This window comes from Centruroides vittatus, unplaced genomic scaffold (assembly GCF_030686945.1).
Source record: "Centruroides vittatus isolate TY-2023 unplaced genomic scaffold, ASM3068694v2 contig_983, whole genome shotgun sequence".
Lineage (NCBI taxonomy): Eukaryota > Metazoa > Arthropoda > Arachnida > Scorpiones > Buthidae > Centruroides > Centruroides vittatus.
In genome coordinates, this window is record NW_027122654.1 from 774,658 (window position 1) to 788,646 (window position 13,989).

Sequence of the window (13,989 nt, forward strand, 5' to 3'; positions counted from 1 at the left end):
CGTAACAATAAAGAACACAATATGGAAATTTTAAAATGACCACAAAATAACCCATTCTCAAAATGGAAACCAGTTTGACCACATTTTTTAAACTTCAGAAAACTATCTAAAAAGAAAAATATATACAAAAATTTAATAAATTTTAGCGAAAATCTTCTATAATATGGAAGAGAGACCAAATTCTTGAATAAATAATTTTCATAGAATTAGATGCTAAATTCATTTGCGTATTTTACTATCTCCAGTATGTAAGAAAATGTAGAAAATGATATTTTATTAAGCGAATAACCTTATTAATCGATTAATGAAGTAATAATTATGCTATACACGTTTTAAGCTTCTTAAAATTTAATCTAGCGTGACATTTATAGAATTGCTGATACGTTGAAGGGATTTATGCTTGCTTAATTGGCATCGGTACGAATGTCACGTGACCCGAAATAGAATCATCGCGAAAATTAATTACCGCATTACATGGATGAAGAGACGTTACTATCGATCAAATCAAAATTATCAAATATTAATTATTGGCTATAACTAGATCAAATTATATAGAAAATATTTATATTTTAACTTTTTTGACACCTATAAAAAATACATAAGTAACATTATAAGTGTGGCGCCATCTTTTGATAACCCTTTCAAAACACTTATATATTCATTATAAAAGTTTATTAAACTTTGAAAAATTATTGCTTTTCTTAAATATGAATGCTTTAAAAATATAATTAATTAATTACACTGAAGCATTACTTGAGCCTTCTTCGTGTCTTAAATAATCCTTGAATATATTTATTATCTGTAAAAATTAAAGTATAAAATTAGGTACGTACTTATAGCTATAATTTTATATTAGTTTTAAAAGTAAATTTAAAAAAAATGATTATTCTATTTTATTTAAAAAATTTCATTCCTAGATGGCGCCACATAACAGACCTGCTCATGAGTGTTCTGGGAATTGAAGATCCATTGTCGAATGGCGGCTTTCAGTTCAATCACTCTAAGGTGTTCAAAGTGTTTAACTTCTTCCATTACATTTCTTGAAATTTCTGTATAAATTTGCATATATCGTTCTAAACGTTCTTCAGCCTGTAAAACAAAAATTTATGAATTAAATTTGTTTAAACTTATTGCTGCACATGGAAACAATCTCTAATACCTGTTCTTTTATATTCCTGAATTTATTAATTGTAGCAGTACTTTTCTTATTGTTTATAGCTTCTACTTCTCTTTGTCTTCTATGTTCTAATTCTTTTTCTATTTGTTCAATAGCTCGACGTGCTTTAAATCTCACATCAAAAATTGTCTAAAAAACATAAAAGAGTGTACTGTTACTGTTGTCGTTGTTGGAAATTTTGGCAAAGCCTCAGTACCATGCAGTTAAGGCGTCAGTTTGCCCACTGCTCTGAGGAAGCCGGGATCGAATCCGGGCAAGCAACCCTAGAAATTTTTCATTTGGTGGCCTATCAAGTCCTACCTCTCACCATCTAGTTTCTCCCATTATGGGCTTGGCCTAACCCACGATAGGCATGGAAATAAGGCCCTCATTATTTGCTAGATGGAAAGAGTGAAAAATGAAAAATGGATTCAGTAGAGCAAAGGATATCAAGAAAGATTAATTCTATTCAATGCCCATTCTTTATTGACATGTATTGTAAAGAACTAGTATAGAGCAGTAACATAATTAGTTGAATTTACTTGAATCTTACCACAGCTTGAATAGTAAACTTCATATAATCTCTAATGACATCAGATAACATCACGCATTCCTTTTCTGACTGAGTCTCATAGACACTTTGTAAATCTTTATGACCTTCCGCTATTTTATACAACAAATTTGAAAATTGCTGATCTTCTTCTAAACTGCTAACCACTCTGACTCTTCTTGCTAGGTATCCTAAGGCTTCACTTATATCTTTAGAAAGTTAAATTAATGTTATCTTCTATAGCTCTTATCGATTGTATTATAAACTTATCTCTTATTATAAAAATATATATGGACTAATCGATTAAATTTCGTTTTATTTAATTTACTTAATAAATGCAAAATTTTATTCCTACTTTTCTTTTTAACAGCGAATTCGTGCAGTGCTTCTGAAAATACTTTTAACATGTCTTGATAAGTTTGTAAATGATCAGCTTTTCTTTCGAACCACTAAATTACATTAAAAATTCTTATTAGTATCAACGAGTAATTATAAAAATATATGGATTATAAATCTTACAATATCGTCATTATCAACTACAGATAGGAAGAATCCTCTTCCAAGTCCATGGATGGCTGGTCCTACATTGTCCCTGTTATGAGTATTTCTTATTGTTTTCTTGTAATTTGTTTTGGAGTAAAGGAAGAGCTTGAAGAAGACATCATCCCTTAATACCAAATGAGATGCTATACGAAATAGAAATCTTTCTAATGCTGCTCTTCGAATTTCGATAAATTGCATTCGTGATATCTCGGCTTCATTGTTGATCATAACAGATAACATACCTGCAGTATAAGTATAATTATTATTTTCTCAGCTATGTGAAGACATTCTTTTCTTACTACGACATGTTATTAATATAACTACAAAGCTGCATTGGTACATAGCAATACTACTAACTTCTATCATTGTTAAAAGCCCCAAGAAGCAACGCTTTGAAACTTTCAGGAATTTTGAAAAATATAAAAGATACAAAGTATTTATATGATCGAAAAGTCACATTAATATAGTACATTAAAGATTTCAGCATTTAAGTAACGATACGGTTACTTAAAATTGAAACTTACCACCAAAATCTTTCTCTGGAGGAGGAGGGATTATACGTCCAACGTGAGCATATTTGTAATGTAATTTTTGATAAAGTAGCACAAAATCGTTAAATCTTCTAGTCACAGAAGTGGTTTGGTTATTATTCAGATTTGATGTAGTAGTGATGCGATAAGTGACATAGGAAGCAATAAAAGATCCAATTTTCTGAGGATTGGTTACAGTTATCCTCACAGGATGACTAAAAGTATTCTATAACACATAATTGAATTTTATTAATAATAATAAAAAATCGACATTAAAATTACCATTTCGAGTATAATAATAGTTACTTACAATATCGATTTCGTTAGCAGAAACGTTACCTTCCATAATTTTACAATGCTGAAAGATAGAAATTGCGTAACATCAACAAAAATATATAAATTTAAAATGTTATTTTAAAAGATTTAAAAGTTAAAATGAGTATTTATTCTTTATTTAAAAGTTCAAAATAAACAATAAACTACACATTAAGCATAACAAACAGGTAAATAAACATACGCAATAAAGATTTATCGATCATGAAGTACTTGTATATGATAATATCTAGAGTTCAATGTTTATGATAAGTCACCCTAGCAACTAAAAACAGATAGAATAAAATTTTGTCATTTATTCTATTCTATTTTTTATCATTCTGTTGCTTAGTAAAGCTGAACAAATCTCATGCAACAGGATTTCTGATCTCTATTAATTAAACAATACGTAGTCATATGATTATGTAGATGTTCCATGTTTAATTATACACTCGCTATTTACTCTTTCATAATAAATAATTAATTTAATTAAATTTTCATTTGTTATAGATTAAATATTTAATTTTTATATCTTAAGATATAAGTTCTGGATAGAGGTATAATTTTAAAAGGGGGGTGTTTTTTTATATATCAAGAGAAAACGTCATGTTAACTGTCAGTTTGACGTCAAAGTAAAGATGACAAGCAAGTTTAATATATAAAACTTGTATGTTATATCACTTAAAATATTTACTTAAGTGTGTGCATAATCGCCATTAAAAACTTTGTATAGAAATATTTTTTGTTTCCTCTTACATTCAAGGACGTCTACTTCAACAGGAAACGAACACAAAAACGAAAATATATAATAAAAATATAAAATACATTCTAAAGCAGTGAAGAATATAAAATACTACTTAAAAATTAACCTGCAAATAAGGTGTATATACATTTAACTTACTAAAATGAACCTTGAAAAGTTATTCTGTACATAAAAAAAAACTTAAATAATCACAGAAAACACAGTATTTACTTTAATTTTATAAGCAAACTTTACTTTAGAATTATCTTTACTAAAGTTAATAAAGCAAACTTTAATAAGAGGACAAACTTTTAGTTTGTATAAATAATAAAACGTCGTAGTCACCTGTCAAATATAACACGTAAGAAGTACTGTAAACATCTTTTAGAAACAAACACTTAATAGTACGATAATAATAATAATATTAAAGAGAATATAAACTCCTACACCTACCCGTATTAAAGTATACAGATATAGATAGATTTCGGTAACACTATACTTTCATCATGCCTGTATCGATCACGTGCTGAAATAAATAATTTATATTTTATTCAACAGATGGCGACAAAATACGTAAATATAATTTTATTTATAATTAAGAGCAGGATTTGTATGCACATAAATGTTTTCCTTAAATGTTAAAACCCCGATATAAACGCGATTTGGGTCCAAGCAGATCAAATTAAGGTTTTTCCCGATAAAGCATACTTTATATTTATTTTTACTGCATATATTTTATATATTTTGCATCATTTTCGGGAGTAAATAAGTGTTTTATAAACTTCATAACTTGTTTGCAAGATTGCAAGTACTATTTTTTCAAATGATTTATTGCCCATTTCTGCTATCTACGCAGTAAATCATTTTTGCGCATGTGCATTTCCTGTGAGAAATATCACCCTGCCATCCAATTACAGTTGAACGCGCGAAATTTAAATATTTGATAGTACAAGGAAGGCCCTGTATGTACGGGCAATAAATGAACCAAACAAAAAAAATATTACAATCACACATAATAATATAAGAACAAAATTACAGTATCTTCTACAAGAGACACGTGACAATCAATCTATAAACAAAAAGAAGTACAAAATTATTCACATCACATCCTTTCTAAAGTCAATAAATGTTACCCCAAAAAACAAAATGACAAATAACAAATAAACACACAAAAAAACAAGAAAGTGGCAGCGATTGGTCGACGCATAAAATACTAAAACTAATAATAAAACAAAGTAAATTAAGCAAATACCTGAAAAATAAATAAAATATTTGAAATTTTGAACGTCTAACTCTTAGTCATCGTCAAATATCTTGTAAACAATTGCATATATATAACTAAATTCAATAATGATCGATTAGATAGTGTAGAAAGTTATAAAATTTTATTAAACAAGTAATTTTATTCGTAATTAATTTGATTTCGTTTCTTTTGTGACGTCATAATTGTCACTTATTGTCGCGTGCTTGTCACCTCCCGTCTAAAAAGTATGTGATGTAATAGACGTTAGTAAGATTCGCTGGGAGAAAAAGTACATGCATTTCAAGCTACAAATTTTAGTGTTTATTATTGACACTTTTAATATGCATAATGCATATATGTGGCATTTTTATATGAATATGTAAGCCCATATATCGATTTTAAACGTATATAAATCCGGCCCTTATTTATAATTATATAAAACAATTTTTTAAAAATTGTTATAAATATGAAATTAAATATTTAAATCTAAAAATTTTCTTAAAAGTTGTTAGAATTTTTATTAATTTATATATTTTAAAAGTTTTTAAAATTTTATGTTGTATATAAAAGTTTAGATAGGAATATTTCAGATAAATATAAAGCAGATAAAAACTTTTCTGCGCTAAAAATATGCACAGAAAATACACGTAAAATTAAATTGGCTGTTGATTATCATGCAAATTAAAGAACAGAAAATTTTAATGTTAATTAGTTTGTTAGAGACATTATTTGTTTTATTATTTACTTTATAAATTAATTATTTGTAAAAATGTACAAATTATTAAATTAAAAACATCTAGAATCTTCCTTTTAAAAGCATTTTCTGTTTAAAAAAGTTACAAGAAAAAAAAATATATATAAATTTTTATTATTATTCTCTTTTATTATAATAAAAAAATCTCATTGATAAAGAAAATATTTTTAAAAATGTGATCTTGTTAATCAATTAGTTATCGAAAAATTATGGTAGAATTTAAAGATATTTATTTATATCACACTCACTAGATGGCAGCAGAAGGTTTGAGTAATGAACACGAAAAATTCAATATATCTTTTACGACTTGAATTTATTTTATGATAATTTTAAAAACTTTTACAGATAATTAATCTACAAATACTTTTGAGAAAGTATAAGAAAATTTTTCGATAAATTAAACGGAAAACTTTAAAATTAAATATCACACACCAACAACAACGCAGCTGAATAAACTATTCCTATATATACTTTTGAAGAAGCTTATTATAACAGAGTACTTTTTACAGAATTTAACAAGAAATGGTGTTCATTTCATCATTAATTTTGTATTAAATAAATAAATCATATATTTTTTTTTCTTGCAAAAGTTTGCAAAGTTTTATAAACGTTTGCATCATTCACCGTTAGAGGACACCTCCAGAGGAAAGGGTAATGCAGCTCTTTCAGTAGCAGTAGGATTGCTAAGATACAACCGCCTCCGATCTCTTCTCCTTTATCAGGTAAGATCTCCATCGTCCTATATATAAATTAAGACAAACAAAGTATAAAAAAAGAATTTTTCAACCGTTTAAAATTGAAAAAAATTTTTTACCATTAAAAAATTGTATAAACACTTCTTCGTTTCGTGTTAACGCTTTTGTGTTATATTATAACATTAAAATTATTTTATTTTCTAATATTGTTTACGTGATAAATAATTCATTAGACAGGATATTAATCGCCAGAATGATAATGTGATTGATATTTTCCTTCCTTAATATCTGGCGGAACTGTTTTAATGCTATTAACGTCAATCAAGTTGTGTTAACCTAAATTCAACTTATAAAATTTTGTTAGGGATGATGATAATGATGATTATCTTCGTTTATATTTATAAAAAAGTACATTAAATTTATGAAAATATCTTCATGTCAATAATTATTACAAGTTTACAAGTACGAAAATATTTTTTATTAAATATATTGAATGATGGAAAATTGCGATAAAATACTTGAAAATTCAGAAAAAAAACACAAAACTTCTATAATTTAATATATTTTGAACGAAATTAGAACTTAACTTATCAATTTTTGATGTAGAATTTTATATTATTTATCTACAAACACGATGAAAAGTTTATCATCCACGATATTTTTATCAATTTTTCTTTTGTTAAGTTCATCGCTATCTTATTTTATGCTGTTAATGACGAAGAGTAATTAATTAACTTAATTTTATAGAAACCGAGTGAATTATTTTAGATCTTCTTTCAATTTTCGTAAAAAGAACTCATCGTCTCAATAGAGTATCTTTCATAATTGTCATTACATAAAACATGGACACAGAATAAAGTTTATAACTGCACAAAACTACTTACATTTATAGAAATTTTAGGATAAAAAATTGAAGTGAGAAGAAGATAAGCAGATTTATATTTAATTTGCTGTCAGCCAATCCAATTTTTATCTTAACAATTCTGACAAGAGATGGACAGAGGTTGTTAACTGAATGTGGTTAGAACGGATCTATGGAATTACTTACCTTCATAAGTAATCTATTTTTAGAATTAATAATAGAATTTTTTTTATAACTTACTGAATTACAAATTGTTAATATTCTATAATATAATATTATATAAATAAATATTAATATAAATTAAGAATAGGACGGTTTCAATGGGCATTCATATAGATAAGATCGTTTAATTTTCGTTTATTATGTAGAAAAAAATAAACTTATATTCTAAAGTAGATTAAAATCCTGTAATTTATAAATTAGTAAATATTGACTATTTTTATTAATATTGAATTATATGTGTGCTTAAGTAATTTTCTTAATTTAACAGAGTTAAAACTTTAAAAAATAATATAAATTATCTTGAATAAATTTAGAAGAAAAATATAAAGTATATATTCTAAATATTTAAACGTTAAAATTTAGAGCAATAAATACATAACAACTTTTAAGATAAAGATAAAAATAGAACTATATGCAAATGCTGTGACATGTTATTTTATGAGAAAAATTTATTTTCAACAAGTTATAAATGCAAGAAAAAATAAAAAGAAAAGAAATATTCACAACAATGATTTTTAAACAGAATTTATTCATTGTTTTTATACTTTTAAGCTCGTAAAATGTATAATTTTTTATGTATATTTATATTTTATTCACTATCTTTACATGAAAGCAGTAAGTAAAGTCGTATAATTCTTTTAAGAAAAAATAATTTTTATATTTTTCTAACTAATTTTGAGCTTGTAAACATCTTTTTACATAAAATTATAAAACATTATCTTGAGTAAATTCTATATAAAATATTTTTCTGCTCCAAGTTCTTTGTTTTTTCCTGTAGATATTCTGTATCAGTAGAATAATCTGAGTGATTATCGCTTAGACAGTGATCAATATATTAAACTTTTACTAGAATTAATTTAACTTAACCAACTCTTATCAGTAGAAGTATTAACCTAATGAAATCAATAGCTGTAATTATGGTGAATCACGTAAATTTATCGTTTTAAGGGCTGGCATCATCCTAAAGTACGATATTCTTGGCGTGGAGGACCAATTGAGTATCATACATCTAATTAATCAAAGAAGTTTTTGTTTATTTTATACTTTGTATATCGTAATTTTTTGATTCTTTAGTCATTTAGGATGTTTGAAATTACATTTTTTATAATTTTTTTAATTAAATGTTTTAACATGTCTGCGTTTCTTTAGCTCAAATTTATTTATATTTATCTGAATTTAATTTTTAATTGAATTTTTTCTTATCAACTGATGCTTAATTTTTCTGTTTGGTTAATTAAGTTTTTTGTTAGATTACGGATATAGTAAATTAAATTTTTAATTTCTTCTGTTTTAATGTAGATCTGTTAAAATTAATGAGATACCCAAAAAATATTTATAGTATGAATTTTTCATTTCTAGATATATCTCTACACTCAAACTGATATGGAGGGTTATCAGCAGGATTATTTGGCACAAAATTTAGTCTTTTATGTGAAAAAACATAATATAAAAGTGTTATAAATTAATGTTTATGATGTTAAAAACACAATTTATTAATTTTATTTATACATTTTTAAAGCTTTCGAAGAGGGTGTACTCTATCTCACTTTTTTCACTCCTGACTACACTATAACTTTATATCTTGCAGAATTATATTTCTTAGATTATAGGTTCAATCTTATATAATAAATTGTATAAATGTATAGAATTACAAGAGACAATATAGTACTTATAATATGCTTTCCACGCTTCCTTCAGTTATTTACTTTTATAAATATCTAACGAATTATTGAATCAAACTATAATATTCACGTATATATGGAGAATAACGACTATGAAATCTATAACATAATCGATATATCTGCCAGATTCATATGTACATACTCAATTGTTTATCTCCATCAATTGCATATCTACGAGTATGTAAGTAGTCGGTTGCATATCTATATGAGATGTCAGCTGCACATTTATATATTAATGATCATAAGATCTTTTTTTATCCATGATAAAAACTTTAAAGAAAGTTATTTTAAGAGAAACTTTACAATTCATTCAACTTTAAAAATGTTATATATTGTTTTATATAGCTTCCTGAATTATAAACGAAGCGAACGACTACTAATAAATGTATTTTTTATCTTTATTTTCTTATTGTTGAAGCATTTTCCAAGGATCATTTATTGGTAGATTTCCAAATTCATATTTTATTTTATTTTTTACACCCCCGAAAAATATTTTTACGGCAGCAAGAGCGCTATTGTAATGTATAATTCCGTTTATAAATAATATTTAAATTGCTTAATTTAGCAAGCAAAAGAAAGAAAAACTTATACTTTTTAATGTTAAATATATTCATCAAGCTAAACTTTAATAGAAAATTTATTTTATTTTATTTTTCTGGATTTCTTCCAACAAAATCGGCTAAAATTATGTTAATCCTCCTTCCGCATCTCATAAGATTTAAGGTGAATTTACTTTTCTATGGCAAATCTATAGGGAATGCCTCTGAATAGGTTGTTTCTATCCTTTCAGAAATTACATTGCGGTTTACATAGTCCTTTTTGCTTACTGAATTTTAAACACGTGGTGTTTTACTTAAAAGTTTTACAAGTTGTAGAAATACAGATGATCAGTAATTTAAAACACAGTACAGATTTAATTTATTTAATACTATATATATATATTTAAGCTTCTTTACATTAAGACAAATTATCTTCTCAGCATCCTTGTAAACAAGTATTGATGCTGTAGATAATACCTGTTAAATATTTTTTATACATAAATTTATCCTATTTTTTAAAACAATATAAATAGAAAATTTACATAAAAATAATAAAGAATTTAAATGGTTTACGTAAAAATTTTTATGTTATTGACTTAACAACTTTAACAGTTTATAAAATCAACAAGACTACTTCGATAATTTAAAAAAAATCGTAATAATTATTTAAAGATTTTCAAATTAAATTTTTTTTACATTTTAATTAATAATAGTAATAATAATAATAATAATATTTTTATTATATAATAAATTGTAAATTTAAGAATTTAATAAAATCGATTTACGTCCCGACTGAAATAAAAATATATTTTTTCTCTCTAATACATTTTGATTTAAAAAATTATTAATTGTTCTTTTTGGAAATTAAAATTTAAAGAATATAATATTACATAAAAGTGGAATTAATTATCTTTATAAACTTTTTCTTAATTTACTGAAAATATTAAAAATGATCATTTGCATACAAAACTGTAAAAATTAATTAATAATATGGTTAATTAAATAGAATTATTTTGTATTATATTCATCAAAAATGGATACAGCTTTAATGATTTTTACGTTAAATTTCCTTTTTTAAATTTAATGTGAATGATGTAACCTTTTACAATTTGAAAGATCTTTTACATTTATGATTGTTAATTGAGTTTGGATGATGATTTTTTATTTATATAAATAAATCATCATAATTAATGCATATTAAAAATTGCACAAACGAAAAATCATCGTCTGAAGTATATAAAATATTATATAAGTAAAGAACATCATTCAAACTATATTATCATATAGTCGAACGTCCAATAACGTCCACCTGTAAACAGCGGCCATTATTTTAAGAACGTTTCTTTTCCATGAATAAAAATGCATACAAAATAACCTCCAAACAACGGCCACCTCCGAACAATGGCCATTTCCCGTCAATGGCCGTTGTTCACAGGTTCGGCTGTACATATATATAAAAATTATATAAACTAAAGATCATTTTTGAAAGATTTATATAAACGGGAAATTATTTTCTAGTCTATATAAAATAATATAAATAAATAAATACACATTGCTCACATAAAAACTATTTTAATATAATATGACGGTGATTATTTATTTATATAATTTTTTTAAATGTATGTAGTCTGGATGGCGCTTCTTTATTTATGTAATAATATTTTTTTTAGTTTGGATATTTGGATGATAGAAAAAATTATATCAATCAGAAACTATAACTCTGATTATTATTTATTTATAAAAACTACACGTAAGACTAAACAATAAAACAACTATATAATAAAAGATATAAATGAATGATTATCATCTAAACTACAAAATATTATATAAATAAAGAAATATCATCCATTCTATACAAAAAAGTCATGTAAACAATTATCATCATTCAAATTACATAAAACATTTATTTAAGTGAATAAATAAATTACAGGATGTCCCATAAGTGTGTAACCATAGGAGTTACGTTTATCTTTGTTTATTCTTTTGCAGATAACGTATAGTGCCGAGTAAAGAGGAACGAATTCAAATTTATTTTGATGGTGGTACTTGCAATCAGCTTGAAGTTGACAAAGAATTTAACAGGATGCTTCCAGATCGCTGTTTGTGATTGGTGGGAAGTCAGGATGCGGCCTGTTAAACTTAGTGAGGACCAGCAGTCAGCAACTTCACTCTGACTGCAGGTCCTCACTAAGTATTCGTTCTTCTTTACTCAATGCTATGCTTTACTTGTAAAGAAATAAACAGTGCTCAAGAAAACTCCTATAGTTTCAGACTGATAGGATTTATGTATTGAACATGTTAAAAAATCATATAAATTTGAATAATAATACTAATTTAGATTCATCATAGTCTAGATGATGTTTATTATGCAATTTTTACTTTCTCGGCTGTTATATATAATAGAGGGAAAGTATGACGATCGATCAAAAAATCACCTCCTCCAAGATTTTTACATATTTGAATTCAGGATACCTTAACACGTCGGAAAATGCAAAAAAAAAAAAAAAAAAAAAAAATTGAGAGTAATTTCTGTATGTATGGATGTTAGTGCGGGTGTGGGGGGTTCACGATATTGTTCACCTTGTTTGAAGCTTAATAACTCCTGTGCTTTTTGTCGAAAATTTCTGAAATTTTGCAGGAATGTTTGTGTGCCGGGCGATTAATGCTATTAAATGTTGTGATTAAAGGTCAACGAAGTGAAAAGATAAAGGGGTGTGTGTATCTTCAGTAGTGTCGGACTTAATAACGATTTTACTCGTTATTAGCATATAAACTGTTTTTAAAACTCATTCCTACTTTTAAAATCAATTTTTTTGTTATTTTATAATAGTTAAAAATATAAAAAGTTTTTAATAATAAAATATGATGACAGAGGGCGACATCAAATGTTGCCAGGAAAGTTAAGCAACTCACTGCTTGGTTTTTTTATAGTTTAAATTATGTTTCTACTTAATTTTATTTTTAAAAATAAAGTTTAGACCTTGTATTTATAATATAATATTCATGTTTATTTTCTAATCAGAAAAAAATTTTTATACTTCATTTTTTATTATTTAATAATAATTATTTTTTTTTAAATTTATTTTATATTTTATTATTTTGATTAATGCTAAAGATTCAGTTGTGATATTATCACTTGTAATTTTATCAAGGTAAAAAATATACAGTAAGAGGATGAAGATATTTTTATTCAGTGCATACCTCTAGAGATACGAACAGAATAAAAAAAAAAATTGTTGCAAAATATAGTTTCCAGATTTGTATAGGACTTTTCTTTGAAAGTCAAAAATTCTATAAAATCTTTCAAATCTCTGGAAAGTGAAGCTGCCTGAATGAAAAACTGTTTATATTATCTATAGGAGTTGATCTTTGTTATTTTTTAATGCATTTTTTAAGGCTAGAACAATGCTAACAAACTTAAACACATTTCTTATATAATATCTATATATTCTGTATTTATTCGGAAATAAAATTATTAAGGTATAACTTACAAAAAATACATTAAAAATGATGCATTCTAGTTATATAACAAGAGCGTTATATTGAATATAAAACTAAATTTAGTGATCAGATAAAGTGAAAAATAATATTTTTAAAAAGATGTTTTTGATATTTATAGAGAAATAAACTCATTTATTTAAATAAAAAATATAAATAAAAATAGCTTCTACATCAAAAATTCCAGGGATCAATTGATAGTATCTTGCAACTTCTAAATCAATTTCTGTAATAGTAAATAATAGATAAAAATTTTTTTCTAGAAGTTATAAAAGGAATAACAGGCAATATTTAATAAATATTATTTATAATTTTATAATTTATTTAAATTTTAATGCTATTTTCGTTTATTTCTGATGCAAAAAATCTTAGTGTTTATTAGTTTCCTACCTGAGTATATTATAAGATATATTATAAAAAATTTTAAATTTACAATATTGTAGCTACTACATGAACAATTTTTGAAGTTTTAGCAATAAAAACAATCCATCACTGACTGGAAAGAAAGAAACGATTCTCTACAAGAAAAAAAAAATGTTTTTGTTTCCTTTTGATCAATGGATCCTATCTAACAGATGGTGGGTAGTTGTTTGGCAATGGTTTTATTACTGGGATTTTTTTTATTTATTTTGTAAATTATTAATGTAATCTGTTTAAAAAT

General features: G+C 25.2%; 2 protein-coding genes across 3 annotated transcripts in view; one reads left to right on the forward strand and one right to left on the reverse strand.

The window, feature by feature from the left end:
- Window positions 1–657: 657 nt before the first annotated feature.
- Window positions 658–4,342, reverse strand: LOC136985928 (sorting nexin-2-like). 2 transcript variants are annotated; one of them, XM_067283329.1, is made up of 9 exons: window positions 4,287–4,342; window positions 3,090–3,137; window positions 2,774–3,005; window positions 2,226–2,491; window positions 2,062–2,155; window positions 1,710–1,915; window positions 1,160–1,306; window positions 937–1,089; window positions 658–799 (listed from the first exon to the last, which is right to left on the reverse strand). In XM_067283329.1, exons 2-9 carry the CDS (start codon window positions 3,123–3,125, stop codon window positions 737–739), a joined length of 1,197 nt encoding a protein of 398 aa, XP_067139430.1. In that variant the 5' UTR covers window positions 3,126–3,137; window positions 4,287–4,342; the 3' UTR covers window positions 658–736. The 2 variants fall into 2 exon arrangements, with proteins under 2 accessions (XP_067139430.1, XP_067139431.1); XM_067283330.1 differs by lacking the exon at window positions 4,287–4,342 and adding an exon at window positions 3,297–3,316.
- A 2,128-nt stretch (window positions 4,343–6,470) lies between these two features.
- The window catches only part of LOC136985954 (diuretic hormone receptor-like), a 36,742-nt gene continuing 29,223 nt past the window's right edge, over window positions 6,471–13,989 (forward strand). The window contains exon 1 of the mRNA XM_067283374.1: window positions 6,471–6,552. The gene's annotated coding sequence lies outside the window, so the exon portion shown is untranslated. The remainder of the gene's footprint in view (window positions 6,553–13,989) is intronic.